The sequence below is a fragment of the Cucurbita maxima genome, unplaced genomic scaffold (assembly GCF_002738345.1).
Source record: "Cucurbita maxima cultivar Rimu unplaced genomic scaffold, Cmax_1.0 Cma_Scf00007, whole genome shotgun sequence".
Lineage (NCBI taxonomy): Eukaryota > Viridiplantae > Streptophyta > Magnoliopsida > Cucurbitales > Cucurbitaceae > Cucurbita > Cucurbita maxima.
Genome location: NW_019272023.1, coordinates 3,825,112 through 3,852,241, shown reverse-complemented (window position 1 = coordinate 3,852,241; position 27,130 = coordinate 3,825,112). Strand labels below are relative to the sequence as shown.

The following is a 27,130-nucleotide window of genomic DNA, read 5'->3' as shown; positions in this document are numbered from 1 at the left end:
TTTATGTTAATTTTATTTAAGTAATTTTTCATGGAATTTCAAAGCTATTTTAATTTATAAATATTTACTTTAATTTTTTTTTTTAAAAAAATAGGTATATTAATATATATAAATCTGTTAACCAAAAAAGACATATATTAATGAAGTTTTTATTTAAAATTAAAAATTTTAAAAAGTCAAAATATTTTGACCAATATTTTTTCGAAAAATAAATTCATAAATTTAAATCCAAATTTAAATTGATGAAACAACACTAAAATCAAATTTATAATTATTAATGTTCTAACAAAAATAAATTTCAAAACTTATATTAAATTTATTTAAATTAAATTATAGAAAAAAAAAATATATATATATATATATATATATATATATATATATATATATATATATATTGTAATTTATTTTTAAAATATCACATCGCTTTAAAAGTGTTAATGATGATATAAATTTTAATAAAAAAAATTAATTTTACATTAATTTTGAAAAATGGTTGGTTTTTTTGTTTGATACATAACCATCTCCATTCAAGTGCTACAAGAGTCGTAACGACATCAATTAGTTCTATTGGACTCATACTTGAAGAGTTAGTGTCATCGGATATGATATGAACCAAAAAACATCAATCATACAATATACTTCAATGACGATGTGAAGAAAAAGTTGTCAAAATTATCAAAAGATGTTTCAATGCATGCCACATTGAAGAAGAGTGAAGTTTGATTGTTATAAATTTTAGGTGGGTTACAATTTGACCATCAAGTATGAATGTTGCAATTTTTAGAATGCCTAGTAGTTTCATTTTGAGGCTATATAAAGTCGTGTATGTTGTATTTGTAAGAGACTTGAAAAATATAGTAAAAAGAAGCATTTGTGCTCTTCTTTAGCTAATGACTAAGTTTGTTTGCAATTCTATGTAGTGTAGGTTGCATGTAGAATCATTCAAGCTCGACATGATCAATTTTGCTTGTGGAGTGATTCGAATCTCAAGCAAGTGTTCTTGCCTTGAGATATTTGATCAACAAGAATCATTCAAGCTAGACATGATCGATCTTGCTTGTGAAGTGATTCGAATCTCAAACAATGTTCTTGCCTTGAGATATTAAATTATGTTCTACTCCATAGAAAGTGAAGGATACTAAATTATGTTTGGATTTATACCTATGAGTTAAATTTCGACAAACTAAAGTTGTAAGCGATTGGGCTGTCCAAAATCGTGTTTACGGAACCCTAGTAAACTCCACTCTTAAATGTGCATGAGTGGAAGGGAGATTTACGGGTTTGCATCCGAACTAGGTTATTTTCTACTCTCGCTCTCAGCCATATAAATTTAATCTTCTTTACAATTTTTTATCCCAAAAACCGAATGAATTTATTGATTCTTATGCATAAGACTTGAGATGGATTTGTCAATATTAATCTAGTTAAAGGTTAATTTGTGTATTACTTTGTTGTTGTTATTTGCTTTGAAATGGAGGGTTTTTACCAAGCGATCATGGCCAGCGGACCAACATGTCGGGTTGGTAAACAACACAACTTATCAAACTTTATATAAAGACAACTAAAGTTACGAACAATATGATTTATGGGTTTACACAGTGTATTGTTGATGTGCAAAACAAATATATGTAAATCTACCTAACTTATGTGATTGAAACGAACAATAAAAAATAACGAACTAGACAACAATACAATGCTCACCAAATACCTTTGGATACTTGAGTTAAACTAGAGTTTTTGCGTAATTTTGTGCTTTTTTGGACTCTACCTTCCTTGTAGTTAATCTACGACCAAAGCGGAATCAGCGGACTCAATAGTCGTTATATCTTTCAGAGGTCTCTTGTTGGTTCTGAGTAAGATGCTATAGGTCTTCATCCTTCGATGTGGAACCCTTTCTTTCGTTTAGCTGCTAAGGCCTAAACTCTCGGCCCATAGAGGTTCAAACAAATCAATCCATATGTCATTTTTATGTCCATTTTTTTAATTAAAATTGGATAGAATTTGTGATTTGGCTTGTTTTCAAACTTTTTAAGAAATTTTTAGGAATCCGGATCTGGGGATTATTCTTGAATATTATTAGAAATTAAGCTTATAGAGCATGTATTGACTATTTGAATAAAAATTTAAAATATAATTTCACGATGTGAATTGAATTTTTATTTAAAGATTTTAGTGTTGCTTCTTACCGAATACGACTGACAGCTTGACCAGACGAGGGATCATCCAGTAGTCCAGTCGGCCTGGATTGGTCGGGACAGGCTTGATTAGACCCAATCTTGCATGTTGGGCTTGATCTCAGCCCAACTTTTGGGCTGAGCCTAGCTAGAGAATTTTTAAAATTTATGAAATATTTATTATTTTTTTTTTAATTTGATTGCAGATAATACAATTAGCTTTTGAAATGATAATCATGCACTTAAATAATTATTAAAATTTTAGTTTATATTTTTATGATATTATATTCAAGTAAAAGAATTTTGTTTTTTTTTTTTAAATATATTTTTTAAAAAATGAAGGGCTTAAAATTTAATTTTAAAAAATATATAAAACAGTAGGAAGAATATGAATGAAATAAAAATTTAAATAAAATGAGTGATATTATAAGCCTTTGTTCAAAGGTAGTGGTGGAAAAATGGTAAGACCACTGACCGTATGATTGGCAGCCAAAGAATTGGTCAACTAAATTAGCAGATAAAAAGAGCTGATCGATCGCCTCGTCCCCTGGCTCCTTCCTCTTCCTGCTACCAAAAGAAAAGGAAAAGAAACAAATTAATCGGAGGAATCCATCTCTGCGCACAGTACAGAAATGTTGGAGTGCCTTCCTCCGCCGGAATCTGCTGCATTCTCCCCGATGCAGCATGGTTTGATAGAGAACAGAACAGCCCCCCATGGGCCTCCTCCTCCGCCTCCCATGGCCGCCTCCTCGCCTGAAACCACCACCATCAGCCTCTCTCACGCCTACGCCGCTGCTGTTCTCCAAACCAACTCCTTCAAGGAGATGGTGAGAATCACCAGCTCCATGGACCTTCTGGCCGTCGCCGATCACGATCAAAGCCACTCCGGTATGCTCGCCCAGGTGCTTGCCCCCGATCGAGATTGCGTCCTCGACGCACTTCAACGCTCAAAATCCAACTCCACTTCGCTTTTTAATCTCAACTCCTCTTACTTTCAGTACAGCGAGGAAACCACCAGCCTTTGCCTCACCCTCCGGATTATAGTAGCTAAAGCCCGTCGATTATATTGCCCAATCGACACACTCCTCTGTGAAATTCCCATTGATTCCCTTTCTAGGTCTCACTGTGACCTCGTCTTCCAAGAGTTCCTTAAATTCAACGCGGAACCCAACCCTTTCCCCCGCCCTGACTCACACACCTTCGACAGAATTCGAGACCTCTTCAGCGATCTCAAGCGCCAACTTGATCGCCGTCTTAGTAAGTCCAGCTCCAGAATTCACCTTGTTCGCCCTCCCGCCGCCGAGCCCAACTCCCTCTGCTGCGGCGGCGGTGCTGCAATCATGGCCTACATTCCTCCCAGGTTCGTCAAGAGAGAATTGGCTTATGCAGCTCAGCTTAAAGTTGCCACAAGGAATACCTATATTCTAAAGACTGACCTTGACACACTTGATAGCCTCGTCAGCCGTCTGCACAACAATGTGGAGGACGACAAGCGTTCTATTCAGGATGGTTTGAACATGGGGAATGATCAGCATATAGTTCAGGAGCTGCTCAAACAGTTGGGGAGGAATCACCAGAAGATGGGGCACTACCTTGATCTTCTTGAGCAAAAGATCACGACTTGTTTTAACACCATCAACCGCTCAAGATCTCAACTTCTTGAGAAGATTCTACTTCATCAAACTAGTTCTGGGTCTTCTCATCATTCCCAATAGTCTCATCACTCTATTGTTTCTTTCTAAATGTAGTTTTGTTCCATACTAATATTCAACCTGTCTCTAACCCGTTTAGTTTGAAGTTTACACCAATAGATAACTCAATAAATTCATACCTTATGAAACTATTGCAGTTGAAAGCACGATGAAAGTACAAAACTTTTAAAAATAAACTCTGCCTTTATATTGTGTGAGAATGGAGAGCAGATAGTACATACAGTTTCTGTATAATTATGGTATCAAGTAGCGGAGGCATCAATCCTCTTTAGCTTTATTAACTATCTCCTCCGTGGTGATGCCTATGATGTCATTGGCACTCCTCAGATCTACGCAGGAATAAGCCCCATCTGCATCCTGTTTTTGGTTCTTTTCCAAGTCAGAGAAGGTGTAGGAAGACATATTAATCCACATAAATAAAAATTCTCTTGTTCTCAATATGTTCTTACCCGGATTAGGATCCCTAACTTCTCTAACTTGTGAACCGCATCATCCACTTCAAAGTTACAGCTCTGATCAAACTGAACTTGAATCAGCTCCTCACACCGCATGTCAAGCTCCTACTTGCATAACCACAGAAGAATAAGTAAAGCATCAATCCATAATGCCTTATCCATTCATGGATGCCTGTGTGAGTCGGGGATTTATCACAATCGCTCACTCCACATCATGGAGCGATTTTAAAGTGAAAGAGGGTTTTGTGTAAGCACCTGTTTTGTAGCCCTTCCCTGTTTCATCAATATATAGAAGGAAATAATCACCTCCTTTACCTGAAAGTTTTCAGACATGGGAATGTAAGCCATGAGTAAAGAACACCAAAAATAGCATTGAGAATGAGGACTAGAAGAAAGTTATTTGCCTCCACCAGAAGCTGCAAAGCAAGCTAAATCTGTGCTACAATCAATTATATATCTGTATCATATCTGGATCTATAATATATAACAGAGGAGTTTGAAGGATAAAAATATTATTCGTTTTAATTAAGCTTGGTTATGAGCAAGTAGATCTTTCACTGCTATAAAGTAATATTGAGGAAAGATTCTAAAGCAACTAATACTCATTACCCTGTGGCAAAGAGAGAGAGTGCTACTTACTTCTTGCTGAATAACTTCGTCGCACAAGTGAAGAAGAGTGCCCCTTCCACTGTCGAGTTGTTTGTCATACACGCAGCTTGTGATTAGGCTCTGATATGACACTAAATTACCCTGAAACCTACAGGAAATCGAAGATAAGTTGGCACTAGCTCAAGGGGTATAGATAAGGGAAATGCAAGAGTAATTCTTTGAAGCAATATAAAGCTAGAGTCTAGAAAATAAGTAACATTAGTCACACCCATAAGCAGAAATGGGAAGAGAGGAGGCCGTGTAACTTTACGAGAGATATGTTTTCACACAGTAACCACCGACTGCAGAGAGGATAGCAAAAATGACTTTGACATCTGCTTTAGGGACGCTAAGCGAGCCAATAACAGTAACCTGTCCAAGCAGGGAGGGGGGCGTGAGAGAGGTGTATTTGTTTTCGTAAGTCCATACAGAATTTTGGGTTAAAACAACAACCAACCAGCCCAATTGCAGCAGACACAAGGAACGTCAGCCAGTCCATTGGAGTTAAACCTGGACTTTTCTTTTCCGGCTGTCAAGAGTAACGTTTTTCCAGAAATAACCGAGTTCAGAAGTTCCATACAACAATGGCCGCTCATTAGTTAACGTTCAATACCAAAAAAAACCCGGAGGAAACTAAGAGCGAAGGGAGGTGGATTACGAAACCTACAAGCACAATCTCAAGATCTGCCATCGGTATATTCTTGAAATGCTTCAGGAAGATACCTCGTTCCTCCACCTCCTCGTTCGGACTTGCTGGCCTACTCAATTATATCTTTGTTAGAAGTCAATAACACTTTTAATACAGTCAAAGATAAAGGAGAATCTTTGTTAGAAGTCGGTAACATTTCTAGTCATGCACACCAACCACGTTAGAGGGGGAAAATACATGATTCTTATTTGAGCTTAAAAGCTTTCCACTCAAAAGTGGCTCATAAACAATAAAGAAAAAGAACCTGTAAACAACGATGATTCTATCAAATGTGGGTTCTTGGATCGTAATCTTGTTCCATAGCATAGAGAACCTGAAATGTCATACAATACATGAAAATCAAGCAATCAAGGAATCTAAAATGCATGACCGTGCTTGACCTCCCGGTCGCTAGGAAGAAACATAGGCCTTCCCTTGTTAAACTAATTCAACCATTAATGCATGAAGCCAAATTATAGAGTGGTAAGAGTTCAAACCCAAGTGACATGTTCTCAACGCGGATCCGCTCAACATACAAGCCATCATCCACTGAATCTGTACTGATATCAATTTGTTTTGAAAATACCTGACTTTGGTGGCTTCTTGACGCTTCAAATAAAAGTCTCTTTAACCTGTAAAAATAAAGCAACAAACAAATGGCCTGTAAAGAAAACAAAGAAGTTCACAAGACTGATAAAGATGTCTGTACTCACCCTAAGATATTGAGAAAGAACATCCATATTCGCTTAATGATGGCATTTACTTTTGTTCGGTAAAAGTGATCGTTCATTTGATCAATCCCAATACCACGGCGGAAAATTATGTACTACAATAGTATAATAGATGGATTCAAGTCAGTTCGGTATGTGTTGAATAATGCCCCAAGTGTTACTGTTATGAGAGAGCGAAAAGGTAATTGTTTGCAGATTCAAATGAACAACACAAAGGGAAGAAAATTAAGCACATAATTTTAACGATCTATGATGATGATGTCAATGTATACATTCAAAACTAGCATCCCTTTTCCTACTGTTGATCACAATGAAAATATAATGACAATAGAAACATGTGATGTAGCTGGTTGCTGTTCTTGCCGAAGAGTGGCAGCTAAATCCATCATTTTCTAAAGCTTTCAATTTAATCTGCCTTTATATCAAACGGTTGGCAGAGAAGAAAAACATACTCCAAAGCAATGCGTCAATTGAATTAAGTAATTAGTCATAGCCTCATTTCCTGATCACCTCTTGTTTTAAATTAAGGGCAATTAAGCAAGTTTGGTACCTTATCAGCAAAATATGGAAGATTGTCGTGAGGATTCTCCATGAAGTAATTCGTCAAAAGCTTTGTGTCAAGCTTCATGAGTTAAAACAGAACAACAGGATAAACAATTTTTGCGCTTGATTTAATAACAAGAAAGTAAACAATACAAAATTAGTAGTTATCAATGTTAGTTGAACACGACTCTCCACAATGGTATGATATTGTCCACTTTGAGCATAAACTCTCATGGCTTTGTTTTAGGCTTCCCAAAATGCCTCATACCAATGGAGACAGTATTCCTATAAACCCATGATAATTCTCTAAATTAGCCAATGCGGGACTTTCATCCAACATCTCCCCTCGAACAAAGTATGCATCCCCTAATCGAGGCTGACTCTTTTTTTTTTTTTTCTTTTGGAGCCCTCGCTCTTTAGGGAATGATCATGAGTTTATAATCAAGAAATACTATCTACATTGGTATAAGGCCTTTTGGGAAGCCCAAAGTAAAGCCATGAGAGGTTATGCTCAAAGTGGACAATATCATACCATTGTGGAGATCCGTGATTTCCAACATGGTATCACAACCATGCTCTAAACTTAGTCATGTCAATAGAATCCTCAAATGTCGAACAAAGTATTGTGAGTCTCGAAGGCATAGTCAAAAGTGACTAAAGTATCGAACAAAGGGTATACTTTGTTCGAAGACTCCAAAAGAAAAAGGAGATGAACCTCGATTAAGGGGAGACGTACTTTTGTTCGAGGGGAGGTGTTGGATGAAAGTCCCACATTGGCTAATTTAGGGAATGATCATGGGTTTATAATCATGGAATATTATCTCCATTCGTATGAGGCCCTTTAGGAAGCCCAAAGCAAAACCACGAGAGTTTATTCTCAAAGTGGACAATATTATACCATCGTGGAGAATCGTGTTCATCTAACAATCAAAGAGGAAAAGTAATCTAGAACCTTGGACTCATCCACAGAGATGGGAAGATTTAGTCGATATTGTCCAGAAAGTGCAACTGCGATTTCCTCGTCTGTTGTTAATTTGAAATTGCTCTTCTCCATCACCTGAAGAAATCCAAATATTGGAGAAATAACTGAGCTACAGTATTGAAAAGTTAAGTCAAAACAGAATAACGCCTACAGATATAGCTTGTGGTGGCAGCACAGAAAAATTATTATTGAATTTACTCGACACAATGTGATGACGATGAGCATTTTCATCCAAAAAATTAAAAAACTGAACCCGAAATGGATCGTCGCAATTCACAGATGAATATTCTCAAGCAACGATAGGCAGGTGATCAAAATTAAGTTGAAGGATTGCTGAATGAGAAACCATTCAATGGTAAAAAGAAAAAAGAAAAACGCAAATGCTGTGGCCACAGTACCTGAAACAGTTTCCCTAGAAATTTTTGTTCCAAAGAATCGGTTTCTTCAGGCGAGAGATTTTGCTGCTCCAATTTTCGAGCCCCGTGTATAGGATCGAATAATGAATACAAATGCTACATATAGATGAATCTATCTTAGCTACCGAACCAAAAACAAAAAACAAAAAAGCGAATAATTCTGAAAAAGAAGGAACGGTAATCAAGACGTTGTAATACCAAAAGATCATCAAAATGCAGAAGATACCAAGCTCGAATTGAGTATTCAACTCTCTGGCAAAACTTCAGAAACTCATCCCGGTCCGAAAAATCTTCAGCTCAAAGAAACCGAGTAAGGAAATGAGATCAAAAACAGAAAACGGCGCGCAAATTGTAGGAGAAACACTATGAAGACGAGTAGGAAGGTACCGAGACGGCTGGCCAAGGCGCTGATAAGCCTGGGCTTGAGGATGGGGATAACTGACTCCCTCTCCAAGCGAATGACTTCCTTCTTCTTTTTGGTCATTGTTCGGAAACCTCCAAAAGCAAAATGGCTACCATAAACAAAAAAAATTAAAAAAAAAAACAATTGATGGAGCTTTGATCTGGTTTACCAGTTTGTGAGAGATGAATCCATGGCCATGGCTTCCCCCATTTTCGTTCAACAAACCTTCCCGGTCTATTCGGCTTGAAGTTCTCCAGGATTATTCAGTGCGACCACCAAATCATTTGCAACTGCAACTAACACATTTGTGCAAGTCTTGTCCCTCGCTTTAAAAATTTTCATTGTCTTTAAACTTTGAAGTAATCCGTCAAGTTTTATTATTTCATTTTCATCTTAATATTAAGTGGGCAAAGTTGCTAGAAGTGGTCGACAAATCAATTGAGAAAGTCAACCAAATATGTTGACTCCTAGAGCTAGCATTGTCGTTGCCTATATGCATAGATGCTCCTATTCTCATCTCGAGGCATTACGAGGCTTTTATTTTTTTTAATATACAATTTTTTAACGGAACACGCCATACTCTCTCTCCCGCTGTCGAAATACTTGATCACATATTTGCATAAATGTTTGGCCTTTTGTGCCCGTACTTCAAAATAGGTGACTGAACCCGACTAAACCTACGGATAATTATTAGATTCAAATCAGCTAAGTATAAAGTTAAATAAACATAGACTTAAACGATTCACCGTTTGAAACTCATTTGATTATTATAATTTCTTCTATTTATTTATTTATTTATTAACCATCATTAACATTAAAATAAGATGAACCATCTTAAATATAACTGATTAATACATATATATCCTCAACCTAGTGGTCATAGCTTTGAACCGACAGCTTGCAAACCATCCCCTATCTTCTTCATAACTCAACTTTATAATCCCTTCTTTGTGACACTAGCAAGACAATATAATTGACATTTCTAAATGAAACGTGTTTAATTTCTAAATGAAACACGTGAACTGAAAATTTAAAATACATTTCAACCATACAACACGAGAATAACAATCATCTTAGTATAATATCTTCGGTGTGATTTTCAAAATAAAATAAATGATACAAAAACAAATTTGCAAGTATTTTATCGGTATCATCTAGGTCTATATGCAATGTAAACTACACTCCCGACCTTGAAAACACATCAAAAAGAGTAGCATTTATATGAATTCAGAGGAGGTAAAGAAATGAAGCAAACTATTAATAAGCTTGCATCACTAAATTGTTGAAGTGGAAAACTTTTTAGAGCATCACTTTCTCTTCATTTGCCCCGCCAACACTATTTACAGTTGTATTTAATGTTGCATGCTTTAGAGCTTAAGATCCGTTCTGAAAAAAGGCAGGAAGAGGCTTGACCTTTTCATTTCTCAAGGATTAACACCCTGCCTTGCTTTAAAGACAAGCTCCTCTGTGGTCGGTCCTACAATCTCGTTGGCGCGTTTTAATCCGACACAGTAGTAACGTCCAACAGAATCCTAGATTCAAAGTCAATGGAGGAAGAATCAGATGAAATGAGGGCCATCCTCCACATACACTACCAACTTATGAAGTTATAATCAAATAATCAGAGCAGCAAGTTCATCTAAAAAAAGTAGTTTCAAGGTTAAGAAGCTTTATCATTGAAAACATGCTAGGCAATCGTCAAATACTCCATTTAGTCAATAAGCCTGAGGACACAAGAATCCTGATATGTTCTATATAATCAAGGCAATTTTATCTACAGCATGTTGATCCCTTCCGCACCTAGAAGCATTAGATAATATGATGTTCTTCTTACTTTTCTACATATTTTTAAACCAATCTTCATCCGTAAGAGAGACGCTTACGACTCACCCGAGAAACGATTCCCAATTTCTCCAACTTATGAACTGCGTCGTCCACTTCAAAGTTGCAGTCCTCACCAAACTCTTCTTTGATCAGCTCCTCACACCGTAGATCGAGATCCTACTTGCCAGCATCATAAAATTACATTATACCGTAAATTTCAGATAATCGACCTCAATGTTTTCGAACACAATCAAAGAAAGCAAGAAAACGAAGCAGAGACAGAAGTAAGTACTTCCAGAGTAGCTTTGCCTTGTTCCATCAGAATGAAGAAGGAAATGATCACCTCTTTGACCTTCACACCAAGGGGGAAAAAGGCATTATAAATATCGGCTAACAGTATATGCATAGACAACAGAGAAATTCAACATTTGGAAAGAGTATGTGTTAAACACGCACATACCATTTGCATGCCCCAGAATATAATCCACCATAGTTTATACAGATATCATATAAAAATGATCCTCCAAAAAAGAACTAGAAAAATAGAGGAACAAGCTAACATTTGATTTCAGCAGCATGCCTAAGCGCCTTGGGAATCCTTTCGTGTTTCTTAAACAGAATGGCGCCCTTAAACAAGAAAAGGCCAACGCTATGATTACCATCGCTTATCGGCAATGCGGAGGGTTTTCACCTTCAACTATATTACCTCAAACGTTCTAACAATTTGTGGGTTAAAGCAAACCCAAAGAACAACTAAATCAATAGGCCTCTGCATATTAATTTCAGAAAGAACAATTATTGAAAATGCACGTCCATCGTTTATTTTATTTGTTGCTCAACATTCACCATTTAATGTTTGAGGGAAAAGCAACCAAAGTAAAAACTAAATCAACAGGCCTCTAGGCCCCGAATACAGATGCAAATGCAAACAGAAGCTAAAACAGTGAGCCATAACACACATTCACTATTTTCCAGCACGTTATTCCACGTTTCAATCAATCAGTCTTACAGAGAATTGAACTGTACAAAAGAGTACGGAAAAAAAACAAGACACGTGAGCTACTTGCGAAATGACCAAAGCACTAATGTACCCTTCAATGATTCACTTACAAACTACCATGGCTCGTACACTGAACAAAATAGTAATTGACTAAATTATTGCCTTTTGTTGCTCCATTTTTTCACCATTGTTCATGTTTGTTCCATATTTCTATCTATCTATCAATCAATCAGACTAGCAGAAGGACTAAATGATACATAGGGTACAGGAAAAATCCCTCAGAAAAACAAACTTCTTGAAATGAGCAAAGAACTGCCCTCTAGAAACATACCCTTAAATTATTCAATTACAAGCTACCAAGGCTCGTACAACATAACAATTCATTAAATGATTGGATCTCAGTGTCCTTACTTAAGCAACAAATGCCCCAAACTATATGACTTGTGGGGTAATTTTATGAAAATGACTGGAAGCCATTGGCTTTCCAGAAGGCTTGTGTCCTTACTTAACAGTTCATTAAATGACTGGATCTCAGCGTCCTTACTTAAGCAACAAATGCCCCGAACTATATGACTTCAAGGGTAATTTTATGAAAATGACTGGAAGCCATTGGCTTTCCAGAAGGTCCCAGCTGAAAAATGGAGGAGGAAGCACTCCAGTTGTTTCCTTTCAGAGATTCAGAGAGAGAGAAAAGAAAGTCCAATTACGAATATAGATCATGCATTTTACTCGTTTTTCTCAAATGTAGAAATTTATATCTGGATGCAATATTCACATTTGACAGATAAGAAATTCATCAGATACTTACTTCCTGTTGGATTACATCATCACACAAATGAAGAAGCGTGCCCCTTCCACTATCCAGTTGTTTGTCATACATTGATTGTGTAATTAAGTTCTGATACGTAGCCATGTTTTGCTGAAACCTATAGATTTAAAAAGAATGGCCACAGACTATACATGCATTAGAGAAATCAAGAGACTACCAAACTGAAAATCAGAGCAAGATAAATGTTTTCAGTAGCCTCCCAGTGGCGAGTTATACAAGAGTAAAACAAGTAGTGAGGGGCCAACCAGCATAGTTTTACTAGTTAAAACATATACCTTAACCAAGAGATCAAAAATTTGAATCCTCTCACCTCACAAGTTGAAGAAAAAAAATTCTAATATATAATATAAGATAAAATAAAATAAAACAATAAAGGGGTAGTGAGGGCTCAAGGGCTATTTCAAGATCAGAGCCCATTATCTCTGCAGCTATGTTTAGCATTGAGAATGAGCTATAACATGATTGGGTACACAATATTAATAGCACAAACTATCTTCCTGGAACCTCCCAAGAAATGGTTAATCAGACATCTTAACTACTAAAAGTTGGTTTACAAAAATTAATAATAAATATAAAATATGCATCTAACAGAGTAGGGTACTTAACGTGAAATATGTCTTTGCACAGTAACCAATAACTGTAGAGAGAACAGCAAAAATGACCCAAAAATCAGCCTTGGGCATTTCAATTGAGCCCACAACAGCAACCTATAAATACATACAGTAAAACCAAGTAAACAAAATATTAAGAATTTAATGACAACAACAGTATAAACATACTCAAAACTAACCAGCCCAACGATAGCAGATACAAGGAATTTAACCCAGTCCATTGGAGTTAGTCCTGGATTTTTCTTTTCAGGCTGTCGCAAAGAGTTTGCAATCAATATTATCACATGCTTCTTTAAGGAGCAAAAGAGAATGATGATTAAACCAGTGAGAATAAACTTACAAGTACTATTTCCAAATCAGCCATTGGAATGTTCTTAAAATGCTTAACATATATTCCACGTTCAGAGTTAGACTTTGCACTTGCTCGCCTGAAGAATTACCATTCCTTTTACATGTACTTCAGATTAATTGGAAAAACACATTTTCTAATGGAGAGCTGAAATGGCAACAGATACTCTTTGACAAGAAAATCTGAAAAGCTTGATGATTATTAGTAATAAAGTCCAATGAAATTTCCACTAATATACACAGATAATGAACGAAGTAGCTTCAATAGTAAGGCAAAATCATCGATATATACCCTCTGCCCTTAAAGACAAAAAACGCCAGTTTAATTAAATAGACCCCTCAGCCTGACCTTAAACCAAGACTTTCAACTCTTTAAGCCAAAAAAAAAAAAAAAAAAAAAAGGATTAAGCATTGTAATCAGAACCTACTAACTCTGAAATGGATTGCAAATAGTTGACAAGGCACTCATAGTTCTAAGCAATAGCGCAATACCTGTAAACTACAATAATCCTATCAAAGGTAGGTTCTTGAATAGTAACCTTGCCCAGCAAATTGCGAGCACTGCAAAGACAAAAGAACTTAGAGAGGTTAATCTTCCAAAAGAAAAGTTTACTTTCCTTTCCTTTTTCTAAGTCAATTAATCCTGACCATTCATGAAGTGAAGAACTTAGAGAGGTTACATCTGCCTGGTCTCAAGTGAGTAGTATTGAAAAGAACTAGGAAATTCAATGAGTGAAATGAATTTTTCTTTTTATTCCTACTCCTAACTAACCCCCAGAACAACATAAGATGAATCTTTTGCTGTCATTGTTATCTTTTTTCTTCATTCTATCAACGAAAAATGTTATACGAGCATGAACCAAATGCAGTAGGCATCAATTGTAAGAAACTATGCAAAACCTCAGTTCCATATTCTCCAGACGAACTCGTTCAACACTTAGGTCATCCAGATCAGCATCAGGGGAAATCTCATCATTCTTCTTCCTATCTTCCATAGGCCGTCTACTTGGCCGTCTGGAAAAAATCTTTTCTAGCCTGCAACCACACAAATCAAGACAAAATCCATACTTCGAATGATGTTCAAACAGAGGCAGTTTTATGGTAAAAACCTAATATTATAGGCCGAGAAACCTCCTTTTCATGATGCCCAACTGGGAACGACCAATGATGACGAAATCTTTGGTCTATAACAAGTTTATGAAACATAACTTTGAAATTTAAGTGTTTGACAAGCAAAAATAAAATAGTTATTCATAGGTCTGGAACTGATACATGGTAAATCAAACAAAATGTTTATTAATTTCAAGCATTAACTTACCTCGTTAACCTTAAGAGATATGCCCAAAATCTTCCAATAAGTACGTCCACTTTCTCCATGAAAAAGAAATCAGTGGTTCGATCAATTCCAATTCCTCGCCTAAAGATAACATACTGAAAAAAAATGGTACAGATGAGAAAGGCAGATAGAAGCCTGTATTCATTTACAGTGAGTATAAGGTTACAGAGTTGCACAGGATTATACCGCTCATGAACACCCCATGCACAAAAAAATAAATAAATAAAATAAAAGACATTCCCTAACACCAAATATCTCTAGTTTCCCTAAGAACATCCCTTTTTAATACCAATGACCAACTCATGTAACATACGACAAGACCCCTTGAGACCGACTTTGTGAACAGGACAAAAGTATAGTGAAATATTTCAAAACTATGATCCTAGCTTGATTTCTACGTCAATGAATCTCTGCATGGATAGTCCGACCTAAGAAAATAAATCATAAAACTAATAAGTGGAAAACACAAAAGTCAAGAAACAATGTTTTAACAAGTTGAAGTAACTTTAAAGCTTCAGAAATAGAAGTCTATACCTTGTCAACAAAGTCTGGTAGGTTGGCTTGAGGATGTGTAGCAAAATATTTCTTTAATAGAACCTTGTCGAGCTACAAAGTAAAAGGATAAACGTGAGATCCTAAGCAAATAAGATAAAATAAAGAATCTTATCATACTCACGTATGAATGAAATTATTCCACTAAGAAATTCTTCTAACCACAAAAATAATAATAAATACTAAATCTTGAAGAAAGAATGAAGTACAAAGAATCTACTATTCAAATCCGAAAATATTTTTTTACATTTTTTACACGTACATTTCCCATTTGAGATCTTAAAACATGCATGATTAAATACAAACCTTGGACTCATCAACCGTAATAGGAAGATTTAGGAGATACTGCCCTGAAAGTGCAATTTCAATCTCCTCATCACTTGTTATTTTGAAATTGCTCTTTTCCATAACCTGTATAAAATTTAAGGTTTCCCAAAATTATCAATGGGTACTATTATCTCATTATTCAACGTGTATGCACATATATAATTATAAGAATATTCCACTATATACATGCATGCTTGTTATTCATATGAGCAATACAATAGACAATCTCTAATGACTCCACTCAACCTGCTGATCTACTTTGTGACCCACAGCCCTAGTGCTTAACCCAATTTTTCCAAAATACCAAGTTTAGGAACCCAGATTGAGAATAAGGCTCAGTCCTACTTGGATGATTAATAAATACATTATGAGTTCTTTAAAGTTTAAACATAAACTCTTGGGTAGTAGACTAGTAATTTTGGTCATATTTAATTATTGTTAAATGTGTCATACAAAGACGTCTAATAATACATAAACCGATAGATGAAAATAATTTTCTTCCTTTTTATATCCATGAGTATCTAGGCTAGCTTATGCATAACGTGACTAATCTTATGAAACAACCGTTTGATTTAGTAACACGTAGTCATAAAAAAAACTCATATGATTTTAATATCCTATCACAAAGTCCCTTCACTTTTTCATGTCTCAATGGCACTAGGGCAATTAAGGGTGGTTAGCACATGAAAATAGTTTCACATTACAACCAAAAGTCTCAAACCCTGAGCCATAAAGCATAGACACAACAATCATGCAAAATCCAACTTATTTCCAAGGTTAAACAACAAGCCACTCTATAGAAACCAAACAAGGAAAGCTCAATCAACTATCTGACAATAAAATGCTTCCTTCTGTCTATAAGCAGCAGTAAGATTCAAGAAAAAAAAGGCAGTAGAAAGATATATTCACATATAGCCAGAGGCCAGAGGATAAGCATCCACTATAAAGAACTTGAGACATTCCAACCTCAAGATTAAGAAAGAAGCAGAACAAATATTGAACAATACTAATTCATAATGATGTCATAAAGTGTTAGGAATGCAAACAAAGTCCTCCATTTGGTAGAAAAGGGAGAGAACGGTGGTATATAAGAAAGACAATTATCTCCATTGGTACGAGAACTTTTGAGAACAATCAAAAGCAAAGTCACGAGGGCTTATGCCCAAAGTAAACGATATCATACGAGGGTGGAGATAGGTGAGATTTCATTGTCCTTTAACAATTAGTATTAGAGTCATAGTCTAAATCTAGATATGTGTCAAAGAAATTATCAAGGTCCGAACATGATTAATGAGTCTCACATCGTGGATGAATTCCTAGATCGGACAAAAAGTGCTTGTGTATAACAAGCAGTAGAGCTCTATGAAAAAAGTGGACTGGTAGAAAGGTGAGGTGTGAACCTATCAAGTTCAACAGACTGATAGGAAAAGTTATATATTTGTTTGAGGCGAGCCTCAAGTGTGGTGTTCCATTCAATGAGAGGATTGTTATGAGTGAAAAAAAAAGTCTCACATGGGCTAGGTAAGGAAGAAATCAATGGAACATATGTGAGAATAATTATCTCCATTAGTATGAGGCCTTTTGGGTGAAACCAAAAGCAATATCGAAAGTGGATAATATCATGGCAATTTTAGAGATAGGTGGAAGTTTTGTTATCTTTTAACACAACTTTTTCCAAGAAAGTTTTGAAGTCTTCAAAGACAGCTTCCCTTTAAAATCATTCTTGCAAAGCTCATCCTTACAGGATAGAGCAAAATGTTATGGCAATACCAAATATTAATTCAAGCTCCCTAGAATCTTAAACCAAATTAATCAAGCACAATTGAAAAGGAAAAACAATTATTCATCAATTTGTTTGGTCTCCTAGTGTGAATAAGTAGGTAAGGAGGAGTAATAAAGGAAAAGACTGTATGGTAGTTAGTGGATTAGTTAGCGGGACACGTTGTACGGGTGGCAGAGCTAGGGAGTGAAGGAAGGTATCAGTAGTACGCTGGTCTGTAAGGGAGGTTTAGGTTTTATTTCATCAATAGTTCAGTGCTTTTGTATGAAGAAATTACCAGCCCTCTCAAATTAGCTGGGTGACTTGTTTGAAACTCTTGCTTGGTTTTACATTTCAATCAAATAAAAGGAGTAACAAAGTTGTACAAACCTGATTATCACCAAACAAGAGTTAAAACAAGAGTTTCAAACGAACCTGATTATCACATTTCTACATCACTTTTGCAAAAGATATCTCATTGGAAAGTTACTTGACAAACTGAATATCACCACAAACAAACGAAAGGAGTAACAAAGTTGTACAGACCTGAAACAAGTAAGAAAGAAAATTTTGTTCGAGCACTTCGATTTCATCAGAGGATAGACGCTGCTGCTCCAGCTTCTGGGCTCCATGAACAGGATCAAAGAGAGAGTAGAGTTGCTGAAATCATAACAGAAACGTGTCATCACAAGCAGAACAATGACAGTGAAATGAAGGCCTTTCATCCATGGAGAATAGTACCATCAAATCCTCAAATTGTAGAAGGTACCAAGCTCGAATTGTGTACTCGATTCTCTTGCAGAGTTTTAAGAATTCCGCCCGATCGGAATTATGTTCTAGAAAACAAGGAAGTAATCAGCAACCCAGGCTATAAGGAACATAATTCTCTAGGACCTGTCGCCTCAGTTTAGCACACAGGTAAGGAAAAAAAATTAATGAACAGTGGCCATTCATATGCCTCTACTAAGACATGCTCCAGGGCCAAGGAAAAGGGCTCGCATCAAAAGCATCGTGGACAACAATATTAGCATTACAGATAGAACACTGGCATCAGCCTATTCAAATTGGATGTAACAAAATTGACAGAAACAGGCAGTTCAGAGTCCGAAGAAACGCAGGCAATGAATCACACTACGGCACAGCTTTACGGATATTTGAAAGATTACACGATTCAAGAAACTCATACGACCCATCAAATTCGGAAATAAATGAATGAAAATAACACCCATAATTCGTAGATCACAAAGAGAGAGGTGCACGAACCAATTAGATTAGCCAAAGTCATTATCAACTTCGGCTTCATCACCGGAATGACAGATTCACGCTCCAGCCGAATTACTTCCTTATTCTTCCCCATTGTTTAGTAGCAGTGAGACAGAAAATCTCAACGAGTGTACCCCAGTGGCCTGAGAAAGGGGAAGCCAAACCGACAATAATACGTGAGGGAATGACCAATTACCGAAGCAAAACACAGTAAGATTCGCGATGAAGAACAGAGATTTTTGGGATAAGAATGTTCAATTCATGCTTAAAAAACAAGGCAGAAAGAAAGAAGAAACCTCCAAATCAGCAAATTGTAACGTCCGATACTGTTCGATAGTGTTAAGAACAGTCCGAATCACTCCAAAAGAAGATAAATCAAAATTATGATGAGCAGACACAATTACACACTGTAATTTAGGTTTTGAAGCTGCAGAAGAATTGTGTCCACTCAATCACCGTTGAAGAGTACAAATTCTACTGAAAATGACCAAGGCCCGCTGTTTCAGGAGAGAAATCCTGAATCGTATTTTACACGGAGAAAATCGTGCTGTCGGTTCATTTGACAACATACATATAAATTTTAGCCCCAACTTATATAACCTGTTGCTTCTATGATCACTCAACTATCGAATCAACCGATCGTGTATGCATATCAATAGTCAGAATATTGCTCTTGATTCTAGCTACTCATTCCATATTTCGATTATTAATATAAATTGTATGAATGAAAAAATTGATGATGTAATACCAATATTTAAACTCATATTAAAAAAAGTAATTTTTACTCCGAGATTAAAATTGTTAGGAGAGACTCGATTGTTGAGAGAGAGCCTCATATAAAGTAAGTAAAATGACAATTGTACTCCAATATTTTCAATGGCTAATTTAAGTAACGATCATGAGTTTATAATCAATTAATACTATCTACATTTGTTGGAGACTAAAGTAATAAATATATTTTTAAACTTTTAAAAGTTTCAATAATACTCTCTCGTTTGAAAAAAAATATATAAAATTATGGTTATAATTAATTTTGATAATATTTTGTTTTAAAAATGCTCTTAAACTTTTAATAATATTTTTAAAAAAATATATAATCATTTTTAAAATAATACCTTAATACCCTCCAACTTTTTTAAAAAAAATTAAAAAATATATTTGCTTTAAATAAATAACTATAAAATATTAGTCAGTATTAACCTTCTTAAATTTTATTAAAAAAAAAATATTCTCACCATCTAATTTCATAAATTAATTTCAAAATAAAGTTTTTAATAAAGTCAAAAGTATATTAATAAAAAATTTGAAATTTTAAAGAAATTTTGAATTTAAAAATATTTTTAAAAGTTTTTCCATCCGAATTTAATCATTAAATTTTATTTAAACTATTGTAAAAATTTAAGTATATTATTTTTAGATGTTTGAAAAAAAATAGCATTTATTTTTTTAAGATAAAAATACGAATTTAAATTATATTTTTATTAATTTATTTTGAAATCTTTAAGATTAAATAGTTTCAACTAAAATAACTTCAATAGTTGACTGGATTTTGATTCTCGGTAACAAAAAAAAATACTCGATATTTTCAACCTCCTCCCCCAACTTTGGCATTTACATTCCACTGGTTTTTCAACCCACCACCCGAGTGGGTTATGTACTAGCGAGAAGCATCGAACTATTTTCGACATGGCACATTGGTCAGCGGCAATGCGTGTCACATGCTTACGATTCTTATCATGTTTTTAAATTAAAAATTGGGTCTTGGTTGGTCGGCACTTCATTGCATTCCTACTGCATGACTATGTTACTTAATGATGCATGACATGTCAATGTTAACCAAAATTGAATTATAAAATCAACACTATTTTTATAGATAACACAATGTCATTTCAGTGCCTTTGTACTCGCTCGTTCAAATATTAACTTAATATATTATACATTGTAATATAAAATAAAGTAATTGTATTTAATTGTAAATATTAAAAATAATATTTAATACATTTGATATCCTAACTACAAAAGACAGAAAATATATTTATTTACTTTATTCGTTAACAATTAAAATAATGAATATATATTATGTACTTAAATAAAAAATGTATGTTTGAAGTTTGAACACATCCAAATTAATATAATATACATTGAGATATTTAGTGATATTTACGGTGTGATTTATATCTTAAAAGTTCTTAATTAATTATTAATTTTTTATTATTTTATTTACCATTTAATATTATCCATGAAAATTTATGAAAAACCGTGTGTTGGACATATAAGAGAATTGGTTGACATATAAGAGAATAGTATTTAAGTAATAACCCAAATGGTCTATAGTATATGGTTGAGGTTGAGTGTCTTATATCGGTAACATTGTCGATACAACCTACTTTGTAATTGTTACAAATTATTTAATCCAAACCATTCATGTGGGGAGATATGTGAGCGAGAGTATTCTATATACAACGATTTTGTATAAGGTTTGACTAAAAAATATTTTATATCTCTTTATAAATTCGTTAATTGAGAAGATTAATATTTCACACGATGATTACAAGCTACTCGATCTTAATCCTGAGCGAGTTATAAACTCTTGTCTGCGATGACTTGTCCTTTAATTTTCATAAGTGAGCATAGCTCTTGTAGCCGATTTAATATGTCTACCATGTTGGAGACTTAACCAAATAAGGAATTGAGAACATAATATCATGAGATATAATTCACTCATTTTGCGACTTGACCAAATAGGGAATTGATAACATAATATCATGACATATAATTCACTCATTCCCATTAAGTAAAGTAGATGAGTTGTTTTTTAAGTACTGATTTCGAGGCTTAAACAATGGATCCCACCCTCTCATTGGCTCGAGAGAGACTCTATAATTGGATTATAAACAAATTGTTTATTAGATGATCAGAGTTACTTAAGGTGAAATATGTAATTACAGGGGTAAAACGAACTTTTAAGCCATTGTAATTATGAACCACTCGTGAATGATTGATTTGTTTCTAATTATTATATCAAGACACAACTTGTCATACTGTGCATAATAATGCAACTCTCAGTCTATAATAGAGTGACCTATAATTAATGAATGTAAATTGATTAATTAAATAACTTAATTAATTAACTTATATCGTAGGAGTTTAGGAGCTTATAATCGGTATGTACATAAGGTCTCATTGTGCTCGTAGTAATACTAAAAGGTTCCATCTAATTGAAATAAATTTTTTATGAGTTTAAATTAATATTTAATATATTGTATATATTAAAAGATAAAAATATATGGATGGTATTTAATACAATTAAATATTAAAACCATTAAAGTACATTAAATAAAAATATATTGAAATTTGAACGAGATTTATATTAGATAAATATATATTATAATATTGAAATACCAATTATTTCAACCTAAATTTGATTTAATTTTATATGGATGGAATGGTTAGGATTCCCCCAAATTTGTAGGAATTAGTTGATGGGTATATTTTAATCTCATTTTTAGATTAATATTATATTTTCTCTTATTGGTAGCTTTATCATATTTTAACCGGCTGTGAACGTTAATAAAAATTGTACCTTTAATTGACAATTGGACAACTCAATCCTATTGCTAGCGGATATTGTTTTGTTTTGGTCAGTTACGTATTATTGTTAGCCTAATGGTTTTAAAATATGTCTACACTATTGTAAGGAATGCTTCGTTCCCCTCTCATCTACTATGGGATCTCACAATCCACCCCTATTGAGGGCCAACATCATCGCCGACACGTTACTTGATGTCTGACTTATATATCATTTATAATAACTCAAGCCTACCACTCTTATATTCGGCCCGTTACATGTAGCCATCACTTTCATAGTTTTAAAATGTCTATCAAGGAGAGATTTTCATACTCTTATAACGAAATCAGTATGATATTTGACAACATTATAATTATTTGCATATAAAATAAAAATTTAGAGTTAGAATCATGACATTTTGATTGATAGTATAATGGTGTAAGCAGTTGCGGAACAAGTGTTGGAATTTTTATGTGATGGTATAATTTATAAATGATTAATTGATTTAATTAAGAAAACTAAAATTTATAAATTTTAAGAATAAAATGACATCCAAAATTTAGCGGTTCAGACCGTGGACCCAAGGCTTCACTGTTCTTCATCATTCGCCTGGACCGGCCTTCTCTCCCCTCGGGGGCACAAAGGGCGAGGGGAGATGATCAAAAAATGGGAAGCGGGAATCGCAGAATTTGGCACCCAAAATGCAGCGCCAAACTCGTCCACTTTTCAATCACAGGTCTGTGTCCGTACATCCATCGGGGGTGCCGCGGCTCTACAAGTGAACACACGCTCTCGTTTTTCAAACCCCGCGCCCATTCACTTCCAAGCCTCAACTGTTGGCGCCAGCGCCATTTCTTCGGCTTCTAAAATCCCTAAATCCCTTCTTCTTCGCCATCTACATTCTGCGCTTCCATTTCCCTTGCATTGAACTCACTGTCGATCTCTTTCCGTGCGTATTCCCTGCTTCTATCTGTTATTTAATGGCGTTTTTCAAGCATTTCATTTATTCTACTTTTTTTTAGCTTTATCTATCCGTTCTTGTTGTGTGTTCTTGCAGATTTATGAATTTTTGAGCGAACATGGTTGTGAAGTCTCGGGTACTACACTCTGCTGCCAATGGAGAGCTGCATTCTCCTGTAAATCCCGAGGAGAAGCCGAAGCGCCATAAAGTAGCTACACATGAGCGAAAGAATGCTAAAGCTGCTAAACCGGAGGGAGATGCCGAGGGGCCATCTCCTTCTCCACAGAGGAGGACGAGTGCTCGAATCCAGTTGAAGCAACTGGCTGAGAAGAAGGAGCTCTTAGCGCGTCAAAGAGTAGAGGTGCCTGATGAACCCGAAAGTGCCAGCAAAAGGAAGAAGACGAACGGCCAGGTAAAAAGTAAGCGCAATACTCCGAGTGTTGCGGAAGAGGTGGTGGAAGATAAGGCCGTTGCTGTTCCGGTATCCAATGACGTCGCTAAATCTAAAGACGGTGATGCGAACGAGCCATTGGAACTGTGTGCGTCAGAAAAGAGTAGAACTGGCGACGAAGGTGGTTCGGCTAATATAGTTGAGAAGAGTGACCATGCCAAGGTGAAGGAAACACTCAGGTTGTTCAACAAGTACTATCTTCATTTTGTACAGGTTCGTCATGGGGAAGTGTTACTTTGCTTGAAGCCATTTCTACATGTTTGCTCATTGAAGTTTATGGCCAGCTAACTTCTGATTATTGTATGTTCATCTAAACCAAAAGGAAGAGGAGAAGAGGTGCAAAAAAGCAGAAGTAGCTCAAAAAGCTTCCAAACGATCAAAATCTGAGGTAGGCTTGTGAGTCGGCCTTCTATAATTCATGCAAGCCATTCATTGTCTTTCTCTGAACGTCCTACAGGATGAATTTGACGAAAATTGACATCTATATCAGACTGAATAAATGCCTGCGTCTGAATTCTCTCATCTCGCATTAAATAAAATCCAAGGACCAATGCTATGTTCATCATTAATCTTTGAGTTCGATTTTTTTTTCTTTTTTTGCGGGGGGTTTAAATCATTCTCTCGTTTCTATGTTTCAGATCACTTGGAACGGGCTCTCTTTGTCTCGATCCAAAAATATTTGTCCAAGCAAGACTAATTGCTAATTACTTGTAATTTATACAGGAGGCACCTGCCGAAGACACAAAACACAAATCTAAGCGACCAGATTTGAAGGCAGTTTCAAAGGCAAGTTCTGATTGCACATATGAAGCCTCTAGAACTTTTTCTTTTTGGCAATACTTAATTAATCATTGCTCAACCCATGCAGCGTTCAATCTAAGATTCCGTTAGTGATCTATCATGCAATTTTGTTTGACTGATTTGTTGTTTGAGCACATCTATTTATAGTCTCTCGCTCTAGGAACAGAAAAAGTATCAGTATAACTCTTCCTTTTGGAATTGATAGAAAAAGGCTGCCGTTTACTCCTATAATTTACACAGTTGCCACGTTGATACAATATTTGTCCACTTTAGAGAAAACCTCTCTTGATTTAGTTTTTGGTTTCACCCAAAAAAATCTCATATCAATGGAGATAGTTGTCTCTATTCATATATCTATGATATTTCCCTTATCCTGCAATGTGAGACTTTAGTCACACTCCGCAACCGAGGTTGCATTACACTGATTTATTTATTTTTGGTAAAATTATATTTTCAGAGTAGCTATTCAAAGGGTTATTGGAGTACCAAAACAACTTTCATCTAGTCATAAGGAAAGGAGGGAAAGTAAATGTGAAAGAGAACATTGAGTTAACATCTTCCAAAAGGGATGCATTGAAGTTTAGGACTATTTGGAACATCATTCCTCTCTTCCTTGATGTCACTAAAATGACTTCCTAACATTTGAAGAGGTGGCCGGCAGCAACATTTCAAGTACAAATAACCAAAATCTTATGAATGTGAGACAATCCTTAGGTCCCAGGGCCTTGAACCATTGACCTATTTGTTTGAAATTGAGCTCTTTGAAGTGGGATCCCAACCCTTTTTAGGTTTGAGAATGTGGTGTTATTTCATCCAGTCTTTTAAAGTCTCATTCTTGGTGTGGTGTAATGGTAGAGTGTTTGGTAAGTGGGAAGGGTATTGTTTAATGGAAAAACTTTCCTCCCTAGTGGGGATCTTAAAAGATTGGAAATTAAAGAAACAAGAGATCTTGGGGAGAGGTTTTTGAATGCAGTTTCCAGGGAGGAGTGAATCAAGTTGATTGAGGATTTTGAGGAGCTTGTTAAGTGAGGTCATTTGTTGGGGACAAAGTCCCAAGGTGAAATGGGTTAAATAAGAGGATTGCCGTACTTCATATTTCCATAGAATTACGGGTGGGAAGTATTATAGTCTTTATAAAACAATAAGGGTGAGATTATGAGGGGGATAAGGAGGTTTGAGAAGGAGATTGTGTTTTTTTTTGCACTTTTGTACCCCCTTATCATTTTGAGACCCTTCTTGGATGGTTTAGTCTCTTAAACTTTTGCAGAGATAAATGGGAGTTGGAAGCTCTTTTCCCTAGTATTATATTTGGCTCTCAAGGACTTTATTTTCGGAAGACAAAATTTTGATCAAGTGCTTAATATTAATTTTTTTTACAAGAGACAAACTTTTTATTTGATCGAGTACTTAATGCAATTCAGGTGATTGAGGATGAAGCGTTATCTTTAAATTTGATTTTGAAGAGGCTTGTGACTATGTAAGACTGAAACTTCCTTGATAAGGTGCTATGGAAGAAAGACTGGTGTTTTAAATGGAGATCTTGAATTTGGATTTGTGTCAAGACGGCTGAATATTTCATTCTTATCTATGGCAAGCTGCAAGTTAAGAAGTAGAATTTTTGTTTCTTGAAGCTTGAGAAGAGGACACCCCATTTTCCTTTTTCTTGGTCGGTTGTGAATATCTTTAGTACAGTGGTTTCGAGGAGGTGTTCTTGATGGTTTTCAGGTGGGTGGAATTACTAATCCTTATCACATCTTCAATTAGCTACACATGTGGGTGCTCAATCATTAGTATTAATTGTGAATCGTCTAAATTGGCTGGCGTTTATAATGGTGGGTAAAGGTGTATTTGGTTAGTAAACTAAAAAGAAATATTTGAAAACAAAGGATTCAATGAGAAGCAAAGTTTGTAACTCATATTTTCAGCATTTTCATTATGTGTTTGGTAGCTAATTTAGATGCTGCATTTGATTTTAAAATTTGTTAAAAGTATGTTTGGTAATATAAAAAGTAGTGGAAGTCGCCAACTACCAATTTTGAGAGGAAATATTAATTGTCTTATTTCCAAAAAAAATAAAAGCGAGAACACCTTATGTAGAGGTCATACCTATTACAAAATAAGGAAACTATCATGATAATCTAATTTATGATTTAATTTGATGTCCCCTCACTCATTTTTCCTTTTTCTTATTTCTAAAATCTACTACAGATGTTGGAGGCAAATGAAATTTTGAACCATGAGAAAAGAATTGGCAATGTTCCAGGTTGTGTTTTGCTCTTGAAAATATTCTCTTTTACTGTTTTTTTGGCCTTGTTTGTGGTGTATGGATGATGGGGGATAGCTTCGTGGTGCACTTATGAAAATGTTTGAAAAATCGAATAGTTTTTGTTGTCACTTTCAGTTTGAGGCAAGATCTACCTTGACCGCACAAGGGCTATCCTAAATTTGCTTTGTCTGACTCCTCTGCTTGGACTATTCTTTTTTGTATGTTTCTTCTTTTTTATTTTATTTGTCTTAATGAATGCTAATCAAGTAACAAATAATCTGAGTAGATCGGAGTAACTAGCAATAACCATGCATGGTCCTTATTTAGGAAGAATAACCCTGAGCTAATGAGATTAATAGACCTCTTTTAGAGTAAATAATTCATGAGGTCAGTGTAACTGAAGGTACTTGGAATATTGAAATTCTAGTCATAACTTGATAAGCATTGGTCCCAATTCTTATGAAAAATGCAGAATTCAACCC

At 35.2% G+C, this 27,130-nt stretch overlaps 4 protein-coding genes across 7 annotated transcripts in view; 2 read left to right on the top strand and 2 right to left on the bottom strand.

The window, feature by feature from the left end:
- The first annotated feature begins 2,660 nt into the window (after nt 1–2,660).
- Nucleotides 2,661–4,009, top strand: LOC111482055 (UPF0496 protein At3g19330). The gene has a single exon (XM_023127689.1). It carries the CDS (start codon nt 2,807–2,809, stop codon nt 3,887–3,889), a length of 1,083 nt encoding a protein of 360 aa, XP_022983457.1. The 5' UTR covers nt 2,661–2,806; the 3' UTR covers nt 3,890–4,009.
- LOC111482053 lies at nt 3,987–9,099 on the bottom strand. Its single transcript, XM_023127688.1, has 16 exons — nt 8,922–9,099; nt 8,737–8,844; nt 8,548–8,639; nt 8,332–8,445; nt 7,904–8,008; nt 6,959–7,030; nt 6,391–6,503; nt 6,175–6,309; nt 5,943–6,011; nt 5,657–5,747; nt 5,447–5,518; nt 5,261–5,361; nt 4,981–5,098; nt 4,597–4,656; nt 4,336–4,446; nt 3,987–4,243 (listed from the first exon to the last, which is right to left on the bottom strand). The coding sequence occupies exons 2-16, from the start codon at nt 8,831–8,833 to the stop codon at nt 4,145–4,147; spliced, it is 1,449 nt and encodes a 482-aa protein (XP_022983456.1). The 5' UTR covers nt 8,834–8,844; nt 8,922–9,099; the 3' UTR covers nt 3,987–4,144.
- A 710-nt stretch (nt 9,100–9,809) lies between these two features.
- LOC111481938 lies at nt 9,810–19,120 on the bottom strand. Its single transcript, XM_023127554.1, has 16 exons — nt 18,898–19,120; nt 18,602–18,744; nt 18,080–18,174; nt 17,885–17,998; nt 15,559–15,663; nt 15,235–15,306; nt 14,683–14,795; nt 14,265–14,399; nt 13,857–13,925; nt 13,357–13,444; nt 13,196–13,267; nt 13,012–13,112; nt 12,385–12,502; nt 10,869–10,928; nt 10,643–10,753; nt 9,810–10,284 (listed from the first exon to the last, which is right to left on the bottom strand). The coding sequence occupies exons 2-16, from the start codon at nt 18,693–18,695 to the stop codon at nt 10,177–10,179; spliced, it is 1,455 nt and encodes a 484-aa protein (XP_022983322.1). The 5' UTR covers nt 18,696–18,744; nt 18,898–19,120; the 3' UTR covers nt 9,810–10,176.
- Nucleotides 19,121–22,763: 3,643 nt separating this feature from the next.
- LOC111481473 (histone-lysine N-methyltransferase, H3 lysine-9 specific SUVH4) overlaps nt 22,764–27,130 on the top strand; it is a 16,213-nt gene continuing 11,846 nt past the window's right edge. The window contains exons 1-5 of one of the 4 annotated variants that reach the window (XM_023126898.1): nt 22,764–23,118; nt 23,227–23,794; nt 23,904–23,969; nt 24,305–24,367; nt 26,591–26,645. In XM_023126898.1, coding sequence (XP_022982666.1) covers nt 23,249–23,794; nt 23,904–23,969; nt 24,305–24,367; nt 26,591–26,645 — 730 coding nt within the window. In that variant the 5' untranslated portion in view covers nt 22,764–23,118; nt 23,227–23,248. Of the gene's footprint in view, nt 23,119–23,226; nt 23,795–23,903; nt 23,970–24,304; nt 24,368–25,877; nt 26,108–26,590; nt 26,646–27,130 lie in introns of those variants that run through there. The other 3 variants (XM_023126899.1, XM_023126897.1, XM_023126900.1) reach the window with 3 other exon arrangements.